Genomic DNA, 22,050 nt, shown 5'->3' on the forward strand with positions numbered 1-22,050 from the left:
AAAGGAAGGAAGGAAGGAAGGAAGGAAGGAAGGAAGGAAGGAAGGAAGGAAGGTCCTAACAGAAAAGAGTGTGTGTATAAAGGTCTGGAAGGAGAGAAGGCAGCAAAGGATGAGCATGGCTTAGTTCCTGTGGGCAGAGGCAGATTCTTATGTAAAAACCCTAGACAAGAGAAAGTAGAAGATAAAAAGCACTATAGTAATTTTGAGTTTTTAGAAACTTTCTTAGGGTATTTGCACTATCTTGCAGTCAGTGGAAAGCCATTAAAGAATTTTAAACCACAGACCTGTAATCCCAGCATTCAGGAAGTAGAGGCAGAAGGATTAAGGGTTTGAGGTTAGCCTGGGCTACATGAAACTCTTCTCAAAAAGGGTAAAAAACAGCACTTTGAACAAAAATTGACCTGAGTAGGTTTGTATTTTAGATGTCTCTGCTTTGTCTTCAGAGTGGAAAATGAACTGGAGGTAATCATAAGCCTAGGTAAATTAGGCCAGGCGGTGGTGGCACAGGTCTGTAGTCCCAGCACTCGGGAGTCAGAGGCAGGCAGATCTCTGAGTTTGAGGCCATCCTGGACTACAAGAGCTAGTTCCAGGACAGGTACCAAAGCTACACAGAGAAACCCTGTCTTAAAAACAAACAAACACAAAACAAGAAAACAAAATAAGCCTAGGTAAATTGACTTACATGAGGTGTTTTTGTTTTGTGTTCTGCAACAAAATCTGTGAGGGTGAGTACTACATAAAGACACTGCTTTGCTTGTAGTTCTGAAGGTTCTAGGGATCGTGGCACCACTATCCCTGTCGGCTCTGGTGAGAACCTCATTGTAAATGGCATCATAGTAGTTTGAATATGTACAGAAAGGGGCTCAATGTGGGAGGTTTCGGGCTCTCATTTTCTTGGAACTAATCCAATTCCATAGGCCTAAATTAATTCCTTCCCAGTGTGGTGCCTCAGTGTCCAAGTCACATTTCAGTAGGCCTCACCCTTTAAAGATTACATTACTTCCGGTCATTGCCACACTGGGACAAATCATATCTAAGCTCCAGCACTAGACTTGTAATATGATCCTGAATCAGTGGGTTTTTTTCATAGTTATTAACTACATTTTCACCATTTTGCACAGGAATTTGGTTTGGACACCGAATTTTCCATGGCCCTTTACCCCTTTATTGTCTAGCTTCTTGAAATCTAGGACAGACACAGCTCTAGACTTTCTTTTCCCCAGAGAGTTCAAACAAGAACATGCTAAGAGACAAGAGTTTAGCAGAAGTAATTTCCATGGGATAGGAAATGGCTTTTCTATCCTGACAGAGCTTGATTAGGCTGAACAGTTTCATTTTGTTATGACAACATTCCAAAGTCACATTGATTAGAAGAGTACAGGGACACACGCAGAGAAGTGTGAGAGACTAGCTTTCAGGTTTAACTGCAGATACCTCAGTGCCATTGTGACAGGGCATAGAGTTCCTCTAGTAACTAAGATGTCAAGCTGTCTCCCTCCAGCCACACTGCCATATGTGTCAGCCGGATTCTCTTGGACTGGGAATTGACAAACCCTTTTTCAGTATTATGTGCTCTTGAGAACATGTTCTAAATTGGCAAAAAGAGGAAAGAGGATTCTTATTTTCTTCTTAAGCTTTAAATCCATGCTTTTGGGTTCCATTCAGCTTATTTGTGTTGAACTACCATTTGGCTCAATCTATTCCAATTAACACTTCAGGGCAGATTGCCTTTGATCTAAAATTTCTTTCATTTATGATATATACACTTTACCATTTCAACAAGCCAAAGGGAATTTTTTTCCATAGTTTTCATAGTTGCTGAGAGATTAAAATAGAGTTTGATGTATAAAGGAAGGAGGGAAATACAGGTCTCCCAGCATAAAGAATGGCTAAGTAATGAATATTTGGACTAGGTTCTATATTCAGTCATCCTCTACTGAGGAAAGAGCAACAACAAAATCCTATATCCTGTGGAATAGATTTTTCTTCCTTTTCACCAGCTGGAGTCTTGTCTTCTTTACTCTTGAGTGTTGACTTTCTAGGCTGTTGGATAAGATATAGCCAGATACTGTGCTTTTGTTTATGCCTATTCTTTAGCAAATTTTACTGTGTAGTTGTCTAGCAAATTAACAACAACAATAATTGTAGCTACCCTGTAATGAAGGTTTATTATATCCAAAGTGCTTACTATATATTTTCATATGATTCATGCAACTCTTATGATGTAATTTCCCATTTGTTAAATGAGAACATATTAATAAATTCTCAGAGAGAGCACAAGCTAGATAGTAAGTAGCAGAACTATGAAGTACGTCTGATCTGTTTTGGGGGCTTATTTGAACCGTCTGCAGATGGCAAGCACAAGGCTCTTTGTGACCTTATGTGAAAGCCAAGAGAATTCATACACAGACCTCAGAAAATCACTTCGCTCTACTTCTCTAACCTGGGGATCGTGACTCACTGATGTGTAATTGCTATGACCTATTTTCTGAAAGTGATTTCTCTTCTCCTTAGCTATTGTGCTTATCCAGGGATATATACTTAATCTCCTGAGCACCAACACCAAGAGGATTCTCTAGGGAGCCAAGCAAGCCTTTATTTGACATCACAGGATAGTCTCCTGTTGCTCTCTGTCTGTTATCTACCACTCAAATCATGATAGACAGTCATATGGCTGGCAAGGATCCTTAGAGGGTTTGGTAGAGCCAAAGACTTAATATGTAGAACACGAATACTAACTACGATGGAGCCATCTTGTAGATGTGTCTTTGAAGCCCAGAATGATTTTTTTTTCTTCAAGCAAGAAAAGCAATTTACACTTTTGGCCGCAATTTTCTGTCTTCTCTGTCTTCTCTATTATGGGAGCTCTTGTGTTCACTGCCTCACAGATTGGCTTCTTTTCCAACCCTGCTGAAGCCTGCTGAGAAGTAATATGTATTTGAGGAGAGGGGGTGGCAATATGATTGGCTGGTGTGAAAGCAATTGTTTTGTGGGAGGCAGTCAGAGGCAGAGAGAAAGACCCTTAAACTCTTGTGTTCAGAGGAAAAGGAGCAAGATCAGTATTAAATTTTGATTTGTTGTTGAGGTTTTGTGTGACTTTTTTTTTAAACTAAGAGGAAAATGGCTTTTTAATAGTATCCGTTATACAGAAAACTTCTGTAGAATTTTCATCTTCAAAGCTAGCTGTTATTCAGGCATAAAGTGCCTGTTGAGATCATTGTGAATGTGACCCGTGCTGATTGTCTGATGAAATAGGAAGCATGTTTGGAGGGAGTAAGAACAAAAGGCATTAACCTACCTATCTTTTTGTTTGGGCCTGTGACCAATGATGTGACCTTGGTCAAGTTACTTAACCTTGAACACTGTTATTTCTGTGTAAATACTCACCTCCCTTTCCCACCTTTACCAAGTTTGGGGGTTTGTGTTAAGTCATTTTTCTATTGCTGCAACAAAATACCCGAGATAAGTTAAGGGAAGAAAGTTACATTTTTCTCACGTACAGTTTCAGAGGCTTTAATCCATGGTCATGGACTGTCTTGTCCTTGGATCTGTAACAAGACAGTACATCTTGGTAGGTAGTGAATAGTAAAAGAAACTTCCTCTCTTGGTTCCTGGGAGACAAAAATATACAAGAGTCAGGATCTCAATAGCTCTTTAGTGCATACTCCTATAACCCTGGTTATTCAGCAGATCTCACTTTCTGAGGATGAGCTACCTCCCAGTAGTGCCAGAGTTGGGAGCAAGCCTCTATCTAGCACATAATCTTTGGGAAGTATTTATTCATTTTAGTTGTGTTCATTTTAATTAGTAATTTTTAAAATTGTAAATCACAGTTTTGTTTCCTTAAGAACAACAATGGTTAAGGAAGAGGAGGCCATTGATTTGTTGGGGTGTGGGGCAGGCATGGGAGTGGTAAGAGAGAGGACATCATCTACTTATATTTTAAATAAAGAAGTTACCCTGAAGGTGCATGCTACGTATTCCACTTTCCCAAAATGAGTAACCATATATTTTTCTGACCTCCTAGAGCTTATCAAAATAAAATAATTAAGTCACTGATATACATGTTTCTTTTATCTTCAGATTACAAATTGATGGTTGGTTGTTACATTCTCTTCAACTTAGGAGGCTTGTTTAAAAGCTAAAGAAAGGGACTCTGATATTTGTGCATAGAGTAGAAACTGCTGGGCTGCTTATTAAGCAAAGCAAGGTTCCAACATTTAATTTGGTAATCAGCCTGGGAGTGTCTTAACTGACATTTCTATGTTATGGAACATGGGCTTATTTTGCCTATCTCCTCTAGCCAGGTGGACAGTGAAGCTGCTGTATATTGTACTGCCTGTCTATACCAAATTAGCCTCCTTGCTAAACTTTTCAGAAACTTGCCTGAGAGTCACAACTTTATTTTGTGCACATGTATTAACCAGAGAATCCATTTGCATCTGGAAAAATGCCTCTGACATGACTGTGCCTCTAAATGTAAATGCTGTATAGTTATTGCATTATATTCTCTTTACATTTGCCTACTGTTCAGGATTTCATAATGCTAAAGAAAGGCTGGATAAGAACAGGCGTCTATTGTCCCTTTTCCAGCTGCAGCTCTTCTCTGATCAATTTCTACCTGCTATCCAGCACGGTAGTTAGGATGATGTGCATGTTTATACTCTAGACTTCAAGGCTTATCCAAACGAGGCTCTCCATTGGGAGTTCTGTTCTCTAACTTCTCAAACAAAAGAGATTCAGATCTTAGATTGCCTCAATTGTGCCTAGGTCTATGCTAGTGAGGATATGAGGACAAAAACTTGTTGGGTTAGCTGCTTGTTTGTCCTGGCTGCCCAGAACCAAAATAACCACACAGATACTGTATTCTTAAATCACTACTTGGCCCATTAGCTCTAGCTCCTTATTGGCTAACTCTTACATTTTAATTTAACCCATTTCTATTAATCTGTGTATCGCCACATGACAGTGGCTTACCAGCTAAAGTTCCCAGCATCCATCTCTGGCGGACCCATGGCTTCTCTCTCTCTGCCTTCCTTCTCCCAGCAATCAGTCTAGTCCTCCCTGCCTACCTCAGTTCTGCCCTATGAACAGGTTAAGGCAGTTTCTTATTTATTAATGGTAATCACAGCACACAGAGGGGACTCCCACATCAGACTTTAGTTCTGTATTTAAAAAGATCTCAACTTCTAATTTGGGAAAGTTAATAAACAACTTTATTATCATATTTAATTGCAGTATAATAATCATTAAGATATTTAAAGAAACTAATGAATTAATGTGAGGATATTAATGAATTATGTGAGGATATATTTTAAATATTTAGATATATTAAATCATTTATTGCTCACAATAGCCCTAGTAACTGGTTTATATTTTATCTTTATTTTTCATCTGAGATGAAAAAAATGAGTCACAGAAAAGTTATACATTTATGAGATCATGTTGTTTTTTAAAAAAAAATGGGAGTCAGCCGGACGGCAGTGGTACACACCTGTAATCCCAGCACTTGGGAGGCAGAGGCAGGCAGATCTCAGTGAATTCGAGGCCAGCCTAAACTACAAAGCGAGTTCCAGGACAGCCAGGACTGTTAATGGAGAAATACTGCCTGCCCCGCAACAACAACAAAAAAGTTGCAATCGGCTTCCAAGCTCAAGTAGTTTGACTCCAAAGTGTAAGCTATATCCTTATATGATAATAATCCTGTAAAGTAAATCCATTGAGTGCAAAGAACTGCTAACTCAAAGAATTCTTCTGGATCTCGGCAAATGGGTAGAGTGAGGTATTTTCTGATGGAAGGAATAGGAGGTTATCCAAGCAGAGAAACCAGCAAACATAAAGGTTTTGAGGTACACATGTGCTGTGTGGGGACTGCTGAGTGACTGTATAGCTAGGCTGCAGAGAAGTGCTGAGACAGCAAAAGTGTTAGACCTAAGCGTCCTGTTACATATTACTTCTTGATGCCCAGAATTCCTGTTCCTTGTCTAGTCATGCCTCATAATTTGTTACAAATTGTAAATTATTTTTTTAAAGATTTATTTATTGTGTATACAGTATTCTTTCTGCAAGCATGCCTTCATGCCAGAAGAGGGCACCAGATCTCATTACAGATGGTTGTGAGCCACCATGTCGTTGCTGGGAATTGAACTCAGGACCTTTAGAAGAGCAAGCAGTGCTTTTAACCACTGAGCCATCTCTCAGCTCCTAAATTATTTGTTTTCAATGCCTCTGTTTCTCCATCAGTATATGACATCTGGGCTAGTGAACTGGCTCAACTAGTAAAAGGGCTCGCCACCAAGCATGAGTCCTGAATTCAATTCTGGAGATTCACATGGTAGAAGTAGAGAATCAGTTCCCACAAATTCCCACCTGATATGCACATGCATGCTCTGGTATACAGGTGCCCACATACATACACACAAAATATGAGATAAAACATTTGTGGAAGGACTTCATTGATTTGCATTTTATCTATATTCCTATTTTTTCAGTTCTTAATTTAATTTAAAACTAAGTTTGGAAAATAGTTCTCTAATTCCTTTCAAATTAATGGAGAAAAGCAATCTTAATGTACCAACATTTTACAAATGTAGGGTGTAGATCTTTTACTTAAAACCTAGTCAAAGAAATTGCTGTCAAAGGATGCCATGTTGGTTCTCAGTTAGAGCTGATTCTAAGCAGTCTGTTTGTGACCTCACCCTCTTTCTTACTGTCTTTCTAGCCTTTTGGCTTGATTCTTAGCAGAATAAGTTTTAGGAAGTCAGAATTCCAGCATCTTTTTAAAGAATAATTGTATTTGATGGCCTTGTAATGTCCCTCTCTCCTGTGGGCAGCCACATCAAATTTGATCATTGTGTCTTTTTTTTTTTTTTTTTGTGCAAGAAACCTCTAGTTAGTCTCAAGTGCCTTCTTGTTTCTTCCTAGTGAGAAGCAGGCAAGAGGTAACAGTGTATTTTCCCACCCTCTAAGGGTCGTCTTTTTTTTTTTTTTAGATGGAGGCAATGGAAACTTTCACATGCCAGGAACACATACTAGTTGATGGATTTTATTTACTTTTCTTCCTTTCTTTATTCCAGTCTTTTTTGAGTTGGTATGAACTGTAGAGTCACTGAGTGTCCTTAACATTAAAACTATAAGGAAGTGATTTCAAAGTTTTAAGAAAGACAATACTGATATAATAGTGTGGTATCTCAAATGATTTCTACCATGGATCAAAATGTACTTGTTTAGACATCCTAAACATTAGTGGTTACAGGATCATGAAAGAAGTGCTTTCTTATCCATAAGCAGAGATTTCAGGGAAGAAAAACACTTTCTTATATAAACATCCCCCTCCCCAAAGTCCTCAATACCACTACCAGTTCTCTGTAGGTTGCAATGTGGTTGTAAAATGAAAAGCATTTTGTTTCCTTGGTGACTACATGTCTCCTTGCTCTCTGCTTCCATCAATTCTATTTAAAGGAAAGTGAGATTGAACGTGAGAAAAGCAGTACAGAGAGGGAGGAGCTGACAAGTTTCAAAGAAGCCAGGCAGGGAAAGCAGTGCTTCTCAGTGTTTCTCTGCTCTGGCTGTTAGATGCATCTTGATCTAGGTGGTGTGGGGCAGTGTGGCATTTTATCTGTCCTCTGGTACTGTCATTTAGACAAGAATAAAGTGACCAAGACGGCAGCTTATTCCTGTCTTTAAGCATTAACCAGGATTGGTAGCAACAACAGTGAGACTTCCTGATACAGTGAACATTGAATAGGAGCTAGACCTATGTAATCTTAGAACTTTTAAAGCAGCTTTTATAGTTATAGTTATCACCTTTATGTTTATTATGAAACTGATACCATAAGAGGTTGAGTGATTGACCTATAACCATACAGTTAGCAAGCAATATCGCTAGGACTAGAACCCAGAGCTAGCAAGCTTAAAATTCCCTATGTTCAGTGTTTATAATGCAGTGCATTTGTCAGGAGGTAGAAGATCTAGATCTTGCAACTTGTTGCCTAGGAATAAGTAACGCTGATGGGTAGGATTATAAAAGTCAACAAGTATACAACACTTTATCAGACTTTTCCCTTTCTTTGTCAAATACAAACAGGTAGTTTTGGGGGGGGGGGGGGAACTTGAGAAGAAAGTACCTGAAGGAGAATAGACAGGAACTGCGGTCCCCAGACAGGTAAACATTAGTTTACCCCTGGCTTTTGTGGAGCCAGCAACTGCTATTGCCTCTTCTGAAAGAGCCACTGTTCACTCAGTGGCAGGTGCAGGCCAACTGTTGCCATGACAACTGCAGGAGAAGCAAGCAGTTTAATTTCTGAACTGATAATTAACTAGGGGGGTGGAGTGGGGGTGGGGAACAAATTGGGTTGATGATTGTAATCAGAGAGAAAACTCAGCAATTATTGGCAAGCTGCATATATGTAAAGGCCAGGCACAGATGCTGCAACCCAGTGTGCCCCTGACATTCAACATTCATCCCCTCTGCTTGGGAATTTGATAACTAAAATGAAGGGTCGAGGTCCCGGCCAACTGGGTCTCTTTAAGGAACATGAGGAAAGAAGAATGTCACACTGACTGTGAAAAGAGACTTGGGGGAGCATATGAATGAATACCTCAGCGACACCACCCAGTCAGAAGCAATTCAGAAATACTGTTATTCTGAAGCATGCTTCTTAGGAATTCCAGCCTCTCTGGTTAGGAAGGAGAAATGGTTTTCTAGAAAGTAAAAGACTTGTAGAAGTGATCTTCTTAGATGTTTGATTCCGGCTTTATCAATTCTTTAGAAGCTGTATTAGTGAAAGCACCCCATCACACACATGAACCAGTCTCTGTCTTGGTTAACTGTACAACCTAGAAAGAAGACAGTATTATTATCTTTATAGAGATCCATAAATGTTCAGGACTTAAAGCAAGTCTCAGAACTTGTAGGTCCTTGTACTGAATCCTGTTGTCCTATTATGTTTACTTATACCATTCTGTTGGGAGATCATGGTTCCAATCTAAAACAACAACAACAAAAACAGTAAACAAACAAGAAAAGAAAAGTATTTTCTTTTGTATATGTGTGTCTGTGTGTACATGTGTGGATTCCAGCAGTTGACATCAAGCTTCTTCCTCTGTCATCCTCATTTTTTTCAAAATTCTAATATTGTATTACTTTATTTTTAAGAGGAATAATAATGTTTATAGTGTTTTGCAATTATATACACTAGCCCCTTTAAAAGACTAACACTCAGATACAGGCATTCTGATGTTGAAAGTCTTTCCTTAAGAAATTATAAGTTCCTTATCACTAGATGACATTAGTTCTACCCTTCCTACTCTGTCCATCTGCCTCCTCTCAAGTTCACACCTCTTCTTTAATTACTGTTGTTGTATATATGTGTATGCTCATACATGTATGTACATGTGTTTAGGGAGGACCACTTGGTATTGGATAGCCTATTATAAGGGCTCACCTCTGGAGAAAACTGATTCTCTCTCAGCAGCCATTGCCTATAACTCTTCGTCAGGGAGTGAGCCTTGGTAATTTCTTCCATTCAGGTTGCCATGTCCACTGGTATTGTCATTATGAAGGTCATATTTAGGTAATCATGTTTTTGAAATTTCCTGGGTGCAGCTTTCCTGTCATATCTAAAGATACTAGCTCACAACAGGCATTGTGGCCACCTGGCTTGTAAAACCTTCCTGTTCTTCTTCCACAATATTCCTTTAGGCTTGGGTGTAAGGATTTCATTGTAGATTTACCAGTTGGGGTTAGGCACTCCCCAGCCACTTGTTTTCTACATTTTGCCCAGTTGTAGATCTCTGTTAAGAGTCTGTATCTGCTGTGGGGAGAAGTTTCTCTGATGCTAAGCTGCATTTTCCATGGGTATACACATTTACCAGACAATAGAGTGGATGGGTTTAGGAAGGTGACAGTAGTAGGTTCTCCTCGCACTTCTCTCTCACGCCACGGCAGTTGGCTAGATGTAGAGCACCAGACATGGTTGCCTACTGCTGAGCTAGCTTGAAGTCCAGCTAGACAGCTTTTGGCGCCCCCTTGCCCCCAAATAAAAATGCCACTAAGTGTGCCATTTGGAATATCTTATGGGCTGGTGATTATGGGCTCAGACTTTACAGCTGAGTAGGACTGTTATTTACTTTTCTTTCATGGCAACTTGCATAGCATCTTCTGATATTATAAGAGCTGGTCTTCAGGGAAAGGGCATATTAATTTAATTAATTAGTGTGTGTACGAGCACCTTGGTGTACAAGTAGAGATTAGATGACTTGCATGAGTTGGTTCTCTTCCATATTTTGGGTTCCAGGGCTCAAACTCAGGTTCAGCGGGCACCTTTGAATCATTTCTCTGGCCCTTCTAACTTACTTTTTGAATTGGTCTCTCACTGTACCCGGAGCTCCACATTTGGGTTAAGCTTGATGGCGAACAAGTCTGTTATCTACCTATCTCAACTAACTCTGCTTACTGGGGTTACAGATACACAGTGTGCCCCTCTTTTAAAGTAATGCTGGGGAGCCAAACTCAGATCTTCATGCTTTTGTGGCGAGCATTTTACCCACTTAGTTGTTTATCCAGCTCCGGATATAGTAGTTTTTAACTTGTAAAATAAAATTTACTACCTAAACAATATTGGTGAATGTTCTGTTGTTAAAATCTGGCTCCTTTATAACTCAATATTAGTCCAGTATTCCTGATCATGTAAGTATGAGTGTTGAGATTTTTTTTCTAACTTGTTTCTGTAGCTCATGCTGGTCTAAAAACTATCCTTAACAATCTGTTTATTCAAAATACCCATGGTAAATGTATTTTTCATAAGAAAGATGCTATAGTATATAGCAAGGAAGTTTCCTTATATTCCTGTGGGATGTATGTGTTGTGGTAGACAGATTTTATTTTAAAAACAGCAGAGTATTAAGAGGAAGAGAAAAAGCATTAACTTAGTACTTATGGAGTTCCTATTTTGTTCTAATGTTGTCTTTGTTGCTAGGACTTACAAACATGTAAGTCCTGCTCGGGGTGCAGCTCAATAAAGTCTTAACCTCAGGTATATGAATTCGCCCTGGGTTTAATCTCCAGCACCACAGAAATAGGGCATCATCCAGCACTGGGAAGGTGGAGACAACAAGAACAGAAATCCAAGTTCGCCTCAGCCTCTGTTCCATAAGGAATTACAAGCCAGATGGGCTCCCTGGGACCTTGTCTCATGTAGATAAGAGAAGGCAAGGGAGGAAGGAGGTATGGAAGGGGACACAGAGAAAAGAACGGTAACATTTAAGTTCGTATATCCTGGAATTTCAAGTATGAGTTTAGGAATGTAAACGGTGTGTAGTTTTTAAAGGACACTTTAGGAGGCCTTCTTGTCTTTCTTTGAATATCTATTATAGAAAACAAAGCTTTCTCAATCCTTCCTTCTGGCTAGAAAATATGGATCATGGAGTGATAACCATTACTGAAAAATGTCAACTTACCCACAATTTTCCAGAACTTTCAAAACCTAATAAGTTAATGTAAAACAATATCAGAATTTAGGTGTTCAGCTGACTTAATAATTATGCTGGAAAATGTAATTTTCCTGTATCATAGAAGGGATGATGTCAGAGATGTCGTTGATGTGCTGATCATCAACAGTGTAACCTTGCCTTTCAGTCTGATATTGATATGGTCTGAAAGGCCTTTGGAATAGTTCTCAATCCTTTGTTAAAAAAAATAAATAACTTAAGCACTGTCTGAAAGTATAGACATGGAAACTGAAATAATTAATGCCAGAAGAAATTTGTGACTATCATCTAAAATCTCGGTGAGCCTTCTATCATATTTTTTTCTATCAGGCTGTTTAACAGATTTCACCAAATGTGCCATACAGTGCTAGTGAGGTATTAGATCTTGGTAGAAAATAAAACCACCATCTTTGTGTGTTTCTTATTAGCCTGTGATCTTCTCTGTATTTCATTTCTTCTGTTGGCTCAAAACTCTGCAAGCCTAAAGAACATCAGACTCCTGAAAAGACCTATGTCACATGCCTGCATAGGTAGAAATCCTCAGACATGGTTTCCGAAGCGTGTAAGACTGTGAATTGGGTTATTAACTTGGCCTTCTAAACTTGGTTTCATGGGCCAGTGTTATGTTTGGCAAATGCTGCCTATTTTTCTAGCTCTTGGAGTTCCACAGATCCCGTGGTATGGTTTACAACGGAGTAGTTCTGCGATAATAAGACAGGTTTCCCTTATTTAACCTAGCATTTTCGTACTTGCCTGTCAGAAGGCGCCTTTCCCACAAAATACCGTTTGTAAGCAATGTTCCTCTAGATGAGCTATGGGCGTGCTGTTCCTTCTCCACTGCATGGTGCTAATGTTATTCACCATCCAGGAAGAGGGTGTAAAGTGTTATTGACCCAGCTGGGCCTTGATGGTGCACACCTTTAATCCCAGCACTTGGAAGGAGGCAAAGGCAAGTGGATCTCTGTAAGTTCAAGGCCAGCCTGGTCTACAGATGAGTTCTAGTATAACCAAGGCTGCACAGAGAAACCCAATCTTGGGGGAAAAAAGGATTTAATGACTCGTTTCATAATTTGAAATCTTACTGCATTTTGCTTCAAAGTACTGAGACTTCTACACCATTTCACAACTGTTAAGATAGTTTCTTTCCACCACGATTGAAAATGTAAATATTAAATATATAGATAATGAAGTTACTGTACATTCCTGGGGGAAGGAGACCTAGAAATGACTGCTGAGGTTTTTTAAAATCATTTAAAAAATTATTAAAGACAAGAACAATTAATTTCTGTAATTTCATCTAAAATGTGATAAATAGAATTTGTGTTGTCTTCATTGTAATTAACACTGTAATCCCTTTTCTTCTGCTTGCTTATTTATTTGTTTTGTTTTTTGGTGTTAAGAGTATCTAGCCATTCTCAGTCTCCTCTCTATTTTGACAGTAACAGCACTGTGGTGCCACTGAATCCCAACATGTAGCATGTTGACTAGTACAGAGGAATTGAGATATTGGTCAGATGAATGAATGCACAAAAGTGGCAAACACATTGCTAAATATAAAGCAGTGTTCATTTTTTTCAGTTGAAAGTCAATGTTTAAATTGACTTTGGGCTCATGATAGTGCCCTGTACATCTAGAAAATATCGAGGGTCTCTCACATTGACAGGAGTCAAAAAAAAGTGTTTTGCAACTATCAAATGCTATATCTGATGAATAGTCATGGTGTTTGTTTATTTGCTTGTTTTTCATTAGAGGTCATGGAAATGCTCACCATTCAGTGTCAGAAATTTTTCTAATGTGAGCAGGCTTCACTGACAAATAGAACACTCACAACTCAGTGTTCTGACTTACAGGTCAGCAGACAGAACAGTGTGACCAGAGAGGCCTGCAGTAGAACTTGCCTGCCTTTCAATGTCTTCATCTATAATGTATAAAGGCTTTAGTCATTACTCTGCATATTAAGGACCAAGATAATACACATGAAAGGCTGTGTATAAGAAAAACCATCAGAAACAATATTCTATGCCCTTTTAAAATGTAAAGTGCAAAACACATGAAATGAGATTGGATGATGACAGGTCAAAGCTTTTTGACATGTTATTTGTGAAGACATAATTATATTGACAACTTCAGATTCAAAGGTAAGTCGTTTAAACAATCACTTACCAGAATTAGCAGAGAAGAAGCAAAGAAACTGACCTTGATCACCTATACAGTTTATATTACATCTTGTAGTTGGTTTGAGTTTTACTCTTTGGGGGCCCACCGCCTAGCTCCTGAATAAATGCACAGGGACTTAACTTACTTATGATGCCCAGCCTTAGCTTGTCTTATTTCTAGCCAGCTTTTCTAACTTAAATTATCCCCTTTCTCTTTAACTGTGTTTTGCCTCTGGGCTTTTTACCTTTCTTTATTCTGTATGTCTTTCTTTCCTTCCTACAATGTGGCTGGCTGTGCGGCTGATCCTTGGTGTCCTTCTCTCCTCCTTTTTCAGCTCCCCTCTCTCTCCCTTCCTCCCTCCTCTCTCTCCCCCTCTCTTAGAGTTCTCCTCTTCTTTATTCTCTCTGCCTAGCAGTCCCATCTAAGCCTAACTATTGGCTGTTCAGTTCTTTATTAGACCAGTCAGGTGTTTTAGGCAGACAAAGTAACACAGCTTTACAGAGTTAAACAAATACAACATAAAAGAATGCAACACTTCTTTGCATCATTAAAAAAATTCTATAACATAAACAAATGTAACACATCTTAAACTAATATTCTACAACAGCATCTCATTTCCTTATTATATCAGTTGTGAGAGGTGGTTTTGCTGTCCATGTGTTAGGTTGGTGATTAAACTGAATGAGAGTAGCTTGTCCAAGGTTGCTCTGCTGGAGCTACAAGTATTGAGAAGACTTAAAAGGAAGACCTTCTTGTTCTATATTTCATGTCTTTGTTCTCAGACTGGGATTGTTCAAAACATGACCCTGTTTTATTCTCCCTTTCCCAAATGCTTTTATCCTTGACTATGTTTTCCTAGAAACTGGTAACATCCTACCTCAGGGTGTTATGCCCAAGTTTCTGTACCCCAAATGAATTTATGGAGCCAGATTTCTGATGCAAATTTCATGAGGGTTTTTTAATAATATTCAAACTCAAGTTTGGACTACACACCTCCATCATGCCAACACAGTTGGTGAAGGAAGTACAGCCCTGAACCCAGGGAAGGGCAAACTTTTAAAGGGGAAATGCCATAATCAGGGGAGTTTGAGTCCTGTTGTCTTGGGATTATATAGGATAAGGTAGTTTCTAAAACCATTGGTCAGTTTTTGAGAGCAAAAACCCTAACAAAGAGCTATTAATAACTGACAAGGTATCTTCAAAAACAGGATGCCTCCTAGGAACATCTGGACCTCATTAAATTTTATGGCCCTGCTCCCTGTCTTCTTAATTGGCCAGTTTTAGGGTATATGTTTAAATTTCTGCTATGGCAGCACATTTCTGGAGCCAGGGTCAAGACTTGGTTATTTACCAGGCCTTTAGGGAAAACGGAATTTCTGTAAAATTAAGACTTAATTAAATCTTTGGTCTCACATTTACCCCCTGTGATTGGTATTTAAGAGTTCCAATCATGGAACTCTTTTAAGTTTTATTGTTTTTCTGGGTTTCTATGGGAGCAACTGATATTGGGTCTGCATTACCATTAGCTGGATGGCCCCTAATCTTTCTTTTATAAACCATACTAGTTTTTTGTTTTTTTTTTAAACACAGGGCCCAAAAGTAAGCTACATGATTAAGATAAGAAGTGGATCCAACAGGGTGGAAATTAAAGTTGTAACCAGGGTGATGAATTGAACCAGGACTCAAACCATCGTTGGTCAGCCTTGTGTTCTCTTTTCCGTAAGGCAGGCCTTCCCTAACTTTAGCCATGTACTCTTTTACAACACCATAGTGGTCCACATAAAAACAGCATTCCTCTCCCAGAGCTGCACATAATCCTCCTTGCTGTAAGAAAATGAGGTCTAAACTTCTCCTGTTTTGCATGACTACTTCAGCCAGGAAAGTTAGGGATTCCTATAAGTGGGAAGTGGAGGCTTTTAGTCTTTCTTTGTCTAGGTTGATTGCCGCTCAGAGGCTGGAATAATGCTGACTCTGGGTAACCAGTGACGCTGTTCCAGTCCCCATTCCAAAAAGGCTGGCTCCCAGCAGGATGCTTAGGGTCAAGGTGGTTGTTTCCTTTGAGACCAGGGGTGTAGTTCTCCAATTTTTTCAAGAAATTTGTTCTCTGCATGGTAAATGAGTTTAGGAATCAGATGTACCAGCAGACAGAATCCTTTGGTGCTACTGAGGGTTAAGGTATGAATACTGGGGGTGGGGGTGGGAGGCCAGTATAACATGCCCAACAAGTATCATTGTGAGGAATTAAGTAGGAAGGCCCTGGGGGAATGGCCTGGGAAGAGTTACTTAGGCACTGTCAGTTGGCCCGGCTGGTTCCTATGCAGGTCCTAGCACCAGCCATCTGCTGGAGAGTCAACTGCGCTGTGGATCTCTATCAGCATTGAGTGGAGTCTGAGGTTTGACTAAAGGTTCCCATTATGGCGACACCCTCGTGATAAGGGGGATCCATATCATAGCAAAGCCAGTAAGCCATGGTCAGATTTGGCTTTGAGGCACTTAGTACTAAAAAGGACTGAATTATGAGACCAAATCTTTGGTCTCACAAGGGTAGGAGTCATCTTCATTGTCTCTCTATTCTTCGCATCTCAAGTCTACTTGATTGACAAACTCTGACACATTTATCTTCAAGTATATGTCCGTCCAATCCAAAGACTTCTCACTCACCTCCAGGTTTCCATCCTGGTCTGGGCTACATCATTTCTCCCAAGAAGTCTGCTGCTGTTGCCACTCTTACTCACCCTCTCTTCCCTCTCCACTTCTTATCCCATTCTTGACATCTAAAGTAGAGGAAACTTTTCAGATGCTAAGAAGGGTGTGCAGTTCTTGAATTATTAGTTTATCATGTCCAGCTTTGCTTTAGAATTACCCAGGAGAAATGGACTGTAACGTTACAAACTGACACTCTGCCACTGCTTCACCCTCATGTTGGCCACTAGCCCACTGAACAGTTTAAACGACACTCATTTCTTACTCTTCTTCAACACATGAGCAAAGTTTTCTTGCATCATGACCTTTGTGCCCTTGTGTCCTATGTCAGGTTATGTCTGCTGAGTGGTAATCCTTAGATGTTCTTGTGGTTTGTTCACTTACTTTATCCAGGGCTTCTGAGATAGTACTTAGGAACTTTATTCCTTACCCTACTTTGGTTTTCTATAAAGACATATTGCCACATGTCAACGTGTTCTGTATTTGACTCATTGTTTTATTTTTGGGAAGGACTTGATATAAAGTCGTGTTTATTTTTTTAATTGGCCGTTTTACCACTACCTCTATATGGTAGGAAAAAAAATCCTAAGATGAGTTGCTCTGCCAGCGCAAAGAAATCCAATCAGGTCAAATCAAACCAAATTAAAATGCTCATGTTTTATTAAATGCAACACTCTCGGGTAGCCAAGAGCATGGCAGGGGAGACAGAAAACTGGGGAGCACATGCAAAACCTGTGACCACATGTTCCTCCTCTGGGCGCCCACTTAAATACCCCATGTAAGTGATCCTAATCCTCACCCGGGGAGAGGTAAGGACCTGGTATGCTGGGATTTGGAGTCCAAACCAATGCAACTCCCAGGCCAGGGGGCTGGGATGGTTGCCAGGGGCCAGGGTGACTCTCCCAACTTAACATTACAAATAGCCACTTATTAAAGTTTGGAATGAATAATAGCTTTGCTAGTATAAGAAAGATCCTTGGTTTGGGATAGGAAGACATTAAGTTCACTTGCATATAATCTGTCACCATACGTAGGATATATCCTCTCAGCTGTTATTAATGAGTCTGCTTCCAGTGTCTGCAAACTGTGGGTAGCAAGGTGCTGGCAGTTAGGGGTGAGGAGTTACATGAATAACTGTATGAGGTTTTGGGAAATAGTAAGATGTTCTAGATATGAAAGATAAACCTTGATGTGACCCAGCCTTTACTCCTTTTAGAAAACTTTGTAAGGGAAAATCACCCTTACAAATCAGCATTGTTCTGCCCAGTACTTCCAGGAACTGGCAGAGGTTCTGCTCAGACAGTATCAGAATCAAAGCTTAGGGCCTAGATTCATCCTTAGGGTCAGGCCTCAAGAACAGCTGCCTCCACCATATGGTTAGTATCCAAATGTTGGTAGAAATGCTTATGTGTCATAATTATTGCTAAGATTCAAGAATATTAAAGCATCTAGAGCTGTTCACTTAGTCTGTACTGCCAATAATGATAGGAAAGTATGTTCTTTGTTTTAGTCAGGAAAATTCTAGATTGTGCTTAATAAATAACACTATTATTATTATTCAAATCAGTTTTATCCTATTATTGTTTGAAAAGAAAATATGAGCTCATGTAGCTACCAAACTGACTTGAAGGAACTGCCCCTCCTGTTGTAAGTACCGTGTACCCCATGTTAGCAAGACTCCCCTCAGAGCCTTAGGCCCTTTGCCATCTTCTGTGGTGGCTTAAATGGATTCAGTCTCCTCTTTCCTCATATGTTATCTAAGAAGCCACCTGCTTATTTTTTGGCTGATGTGCATACTTGTTTAAAAACATTTCTTTCGCAGTAGAACCTGATGGATAATTTGGTACAATTTCTGGCTTCTGTAAGTTGTGTGATACTGGTACATAGATTTTGCAGCAATCAAGTTCTCTCTCCAAGTAAGTAAAACCTTATCATAAATGTGCTGTTGTTTACACAAAACAATGATAAAGGGTTGATTTCTTCATAAAGTAGAAGGACTAGACAGTTAGAAAAACCTTGCCTGCTGCTGTCTCTAATTTCAGGTTGCTGGGTAGAGGTTGGGGAAGGGCTGTGATCTGCTTCTGGAAGTAGCCTGATAGTGAAACAGCAGAGGCCCAGTTGGAGAAGAGGCTCAATGAAAGAGATGGTGACTCAGGCTTCAGACTGAAATAGCTATGACTATATGTCTGTATCTTCATTCTTTAGTGTTCCCCCACCATGAAATTAATTTTCTACAACCTAAACAAATAAAAATCCATGACAGAATTAGAACTAGAAAAAACATTTAGGATAAGTACATAAAACATTAGATAATGTAATCTTCAAATTTTGTGTTGTTCTTTTTTCTTATGACTGCATTTGTGTTATAATTTTCTCACAAAATTTTATCCTAGTAAATGTTTGTGAAAATCAAAAAATATTTCATAAATATGTACTGAATTTTATTTTTTTCCTGAACTGAGACAAATTACAGGCACTAGTTCTTGAAGGCAGAAGTCACAAAATAATTCCACACTAGTTGAGAATTATGAATAATAAAGGGTTATTTATTTAGGGGAGACTTACAGATCACTGTCCTAAAAAACAGTCCTCTGCTCGAACGGGGAGCAGGAACAGAGTCTAGTTGGAAATGAGAGCCAGAAGCAAGAGAGAGCGTACACTTTACAGCTGCATTCACAGTATAAGAGACCACGCCCAAGTGGACTGGTATCTTAAATGTTCTTGGCTGAAGGACCTGAATGTGCTCCCACAGCAAATTCTTTATCAAAATAATGAGTAGTGAAATAGAACATTAGATTCTGTCCACAGCAGGAATTAGTAAAATTATATCCGGGTCTATTCATTGGGTATCTACTGAATGTCTAGTGAGTGCCAAGAAGACTACCTTTGAAGACTGGATTGGGTCTTAAGATTATGTAGTAGTGATATTTTTTCTTTTTATTGGTTTTTACTAATTTTTGGTGGCCGTGTCAAAGAAAGGCATGATAAATTTCAATTAAAGGGGAGTTATTGTATGTAAAGACCAAAGGAATAGTCTTGGCCTCCTTACATGAATCAGAAAAGATCATTCTGGACTTAGTATAACATCAGTGGCCAATGGCCATGATGCCTGGTTCTTACTCTGGAGCTCTGCTGTTGGGAGACTAGACTTTCATTCATTTTACCCATATATCCTGTATCTTTCCTTCACAGTTGGATGTTGTTGCCTCTTTAGTTCATTTTCTTTTTTGACTTCCCACTTTTATCTCTATTGTTTATTTATCCAGTGTGTCATACCCTCTGTGTGATATTCATGCTCTTGAGTATTAGCACTGGAGCTCTTTGCTTTTCCTTTCTGCAGTGTGCTAAATGTAAGTGAGCAGTTCTTGCTGCGAGCCTGATTGAAAAATGGTTGGTAAGGACTTCTGAGTGCATCGCTGTTTCTTAGAACATGGTGACCATGGTCATTATAGAAACAATAAGAAGAATGACATCAAATGAAGAGCATGGGCCTGAGGAGTAAGCCTGACTCTGGCATTATTTAATTAAGTAAATTCAGGAAAGTCTTTGAAATTCCTTAGGCCTAAGTTTAAACATTTAGAAATGAGAATTCTGAATTTGATGTGACCCTCAAGATTCCTTCTAGTGCGATAGATAGATAGATAGATAGATAGATAGATAGATAGATAGATAGATAGATATTTCTAAAGGTCTCTGTTTCTGGAGATCATAGACGTTGTAATAGGAGTGGTGCTAATGGGAAGGAAGGTTAGTTTGTAAACAAAAGATGTTACTGGAAGCTCCACTTTGGGTTTATCTCAGTACACTGGTGTTTGGCCTCCCTTTTCAACTTTGCTCAGCTTTCTTCCTCACTTTCTCCTGGGATATGTTATGAATCTAGAAAGGAGACAGATGATTCTTCATTTTCAAGGTCAGATCTTTGGAAACATACAAGGCCATGAAGTCGTGAATTAATGTAGCCTTCTGTGCAATATTTCTCCAGCATCTTTTGATATTTGGGGTCATTATATACTCCCACCAGTATATTTTACAGTATCATAACACTTTCACAAATGTCAGCCTGGAAGTCTGGAGAGAAATCTTATATTTCCCTACTGCCACATCTCTGCATAATCAAAAACTTCTGCCAAGTCTTTCTCCTTTTGAAGGTCATACTTCTGTCTTTTGTTTCTCCTTTATTTCACGCTTCTCTTAAAAAGGAACTTTTTTGATTTGTGAGAGTTCAGCAATCACCTGGCTCCTCTTCCTCGTTGTATGGGGTTCCTGTGTTAACAATCCCAGCACTAAAAAGATAGCATGGCATCTTTACCTTTACTATCTTGAGTCATTTAAATCAAGCATAGTGGGCCTTCATTGCTTTTGTCTTTGAAGTAAAAAAGATTAGGAAGAAATTGCCTCAGTTAGACCCAAGTAAGTATTTATTTTAGCTTATATATCAGTGAAAAATCATTTCTTCATGCCTGTTACTTAGAAGTGACTTTGATTTAGTTTGAGAGGTATTGAAAAGTTTCTAATGTAGCTTCAGATACTAAACTATCTGAGTCATTACTGTATTTTATTAGTTGGGTTTCCATTGACTGCACCTTGATTACTTTTAGCTCTGTAAGCTTCACCCCTTCCTGTTTGAATATGAAAATATAGTGAATAAGTTAGGTCTTTTAGCATTATACCACAGTTTTTAATGGTGTCCTCTCCCCTTTCTCAACAGTGAATAGAAAAGTGCCCTTTCCAAAGAGGAAGACTTTTTTTTTCCCTTTGTTTTAACCTGACATCATAGGAAGTAATTTGCATAGCTTAGTTGTTACCTGTGTTGACAAAGGTTTCTGTGTCCCCCCCTCTCCCCCCGTCCACAGCTGTTCAGTCCTAAAGTAACACACAGAGGTCTACATTAATTATAAAAATTGTCCTCTTCTCCTTATCCCACCTCTACTTCCTGCCTGGCTACTGGCCAATCAGCATTTTATTAAAACAATACAATGTACAAGCAGGGTATAAGACAATTGTCCCATAGCACTCCACACCCCATTTTTTTCAAAACAAGAACTCTGAATCTAATCTCCTTTGTTTAGCTTGCTTTCTGACCATCATCCATACAACTTGTGGCCAATACTCTAAACAAAAGAAAAACATCCATAATCCATTTTTTTGGGAATACGGGCGTAGTTTTCCAGGCTGATTAGGGGGCATTGGTAATCTTATGGGGACTATAGAAAGTTTAGAATACTCCTTACTGGAGTATTCTGTGAGACTTAATCATCTCAGCCAGCAGTCTTGAAACTGTTCTGGATGTAGAACTCAGACATCTGGGCCATCTGCTACTATCAGAGATTTCTCAGGGGTCTTCCTTAAACAAACCTGCTTTTTCTTAGTCCAGAATGAATCCACAGCCTCTGATTTCCTATGGAAACAAAAGCAAAACCTCTTCTCCAAAGTAACGTATCTTTTGACTTATATTTTAAAGTCAAGCCATTTTCAAAATATATGTGTTGGGTTAATCCAGCAACATTTATAATCAAATGTCTTTTAGCAGCTGTTACTTTTTCCTCAGCATTCAAACAATTCAAAGACAGCACAATAGCATATGGTATCCAGACTTTCTGTGTATTTTCCATTTTTACGTGGCTTTATTTTAAACTCTATTTCTTTTACTTTTCTTTTTAATTTTTGTTTTTTGTTTTTTTTTGGTTTTTTTTTTTTTTT

General features: G+C 39.0%; 1 protein-coding gene across 2 annotated transcripts in view; it reads left to right on the forward strand.

Annotated features, from left to right (window-relative positions):
* The window catches only part of Trim44 (tripartite motif containing 44), a 104,852-nt gene that overhangs the window by 49,130 nt on the left and 33,672 nt on the right, over positions 1-22,050 (forward strand). The window contains exon 5 of one of the 2 annotated variants that reach the window (XM_050146994.1): positions 6,993-7,356. The exons of the other annotated variant lie outside the window; for it this stretch is intronic. Within the exon in view, the coding sequence (XP_050002951.1) occupies positions 6,993-7,035 (43 nt within the window). The 3' untranslated portion in view covers positions 7,036-7,356. Of the gene's footprint in view, positions 1-6,992; positions 7,357-22,050 lie in introns of those variants that run through there. 2 annotated transcript variants of the gene reach the window in all.

Source organism: Alexandromys fortis, unplaced genomic scaffold (assembly GCF_014885135.2).
Source record: "Alexandromys fortis isolate MF-2015 unplaced genomic scaffold, M_Fortis_MF-2015_v1.1 scaffold_12, whole genome shotgun sequence".
NCBI classification, from domain to species: Eukaryota; Metazoa; Chordata; class Mammalia; order Rodentia; family Cricetidae; genus Alexandromys; species Alexandromys fortis.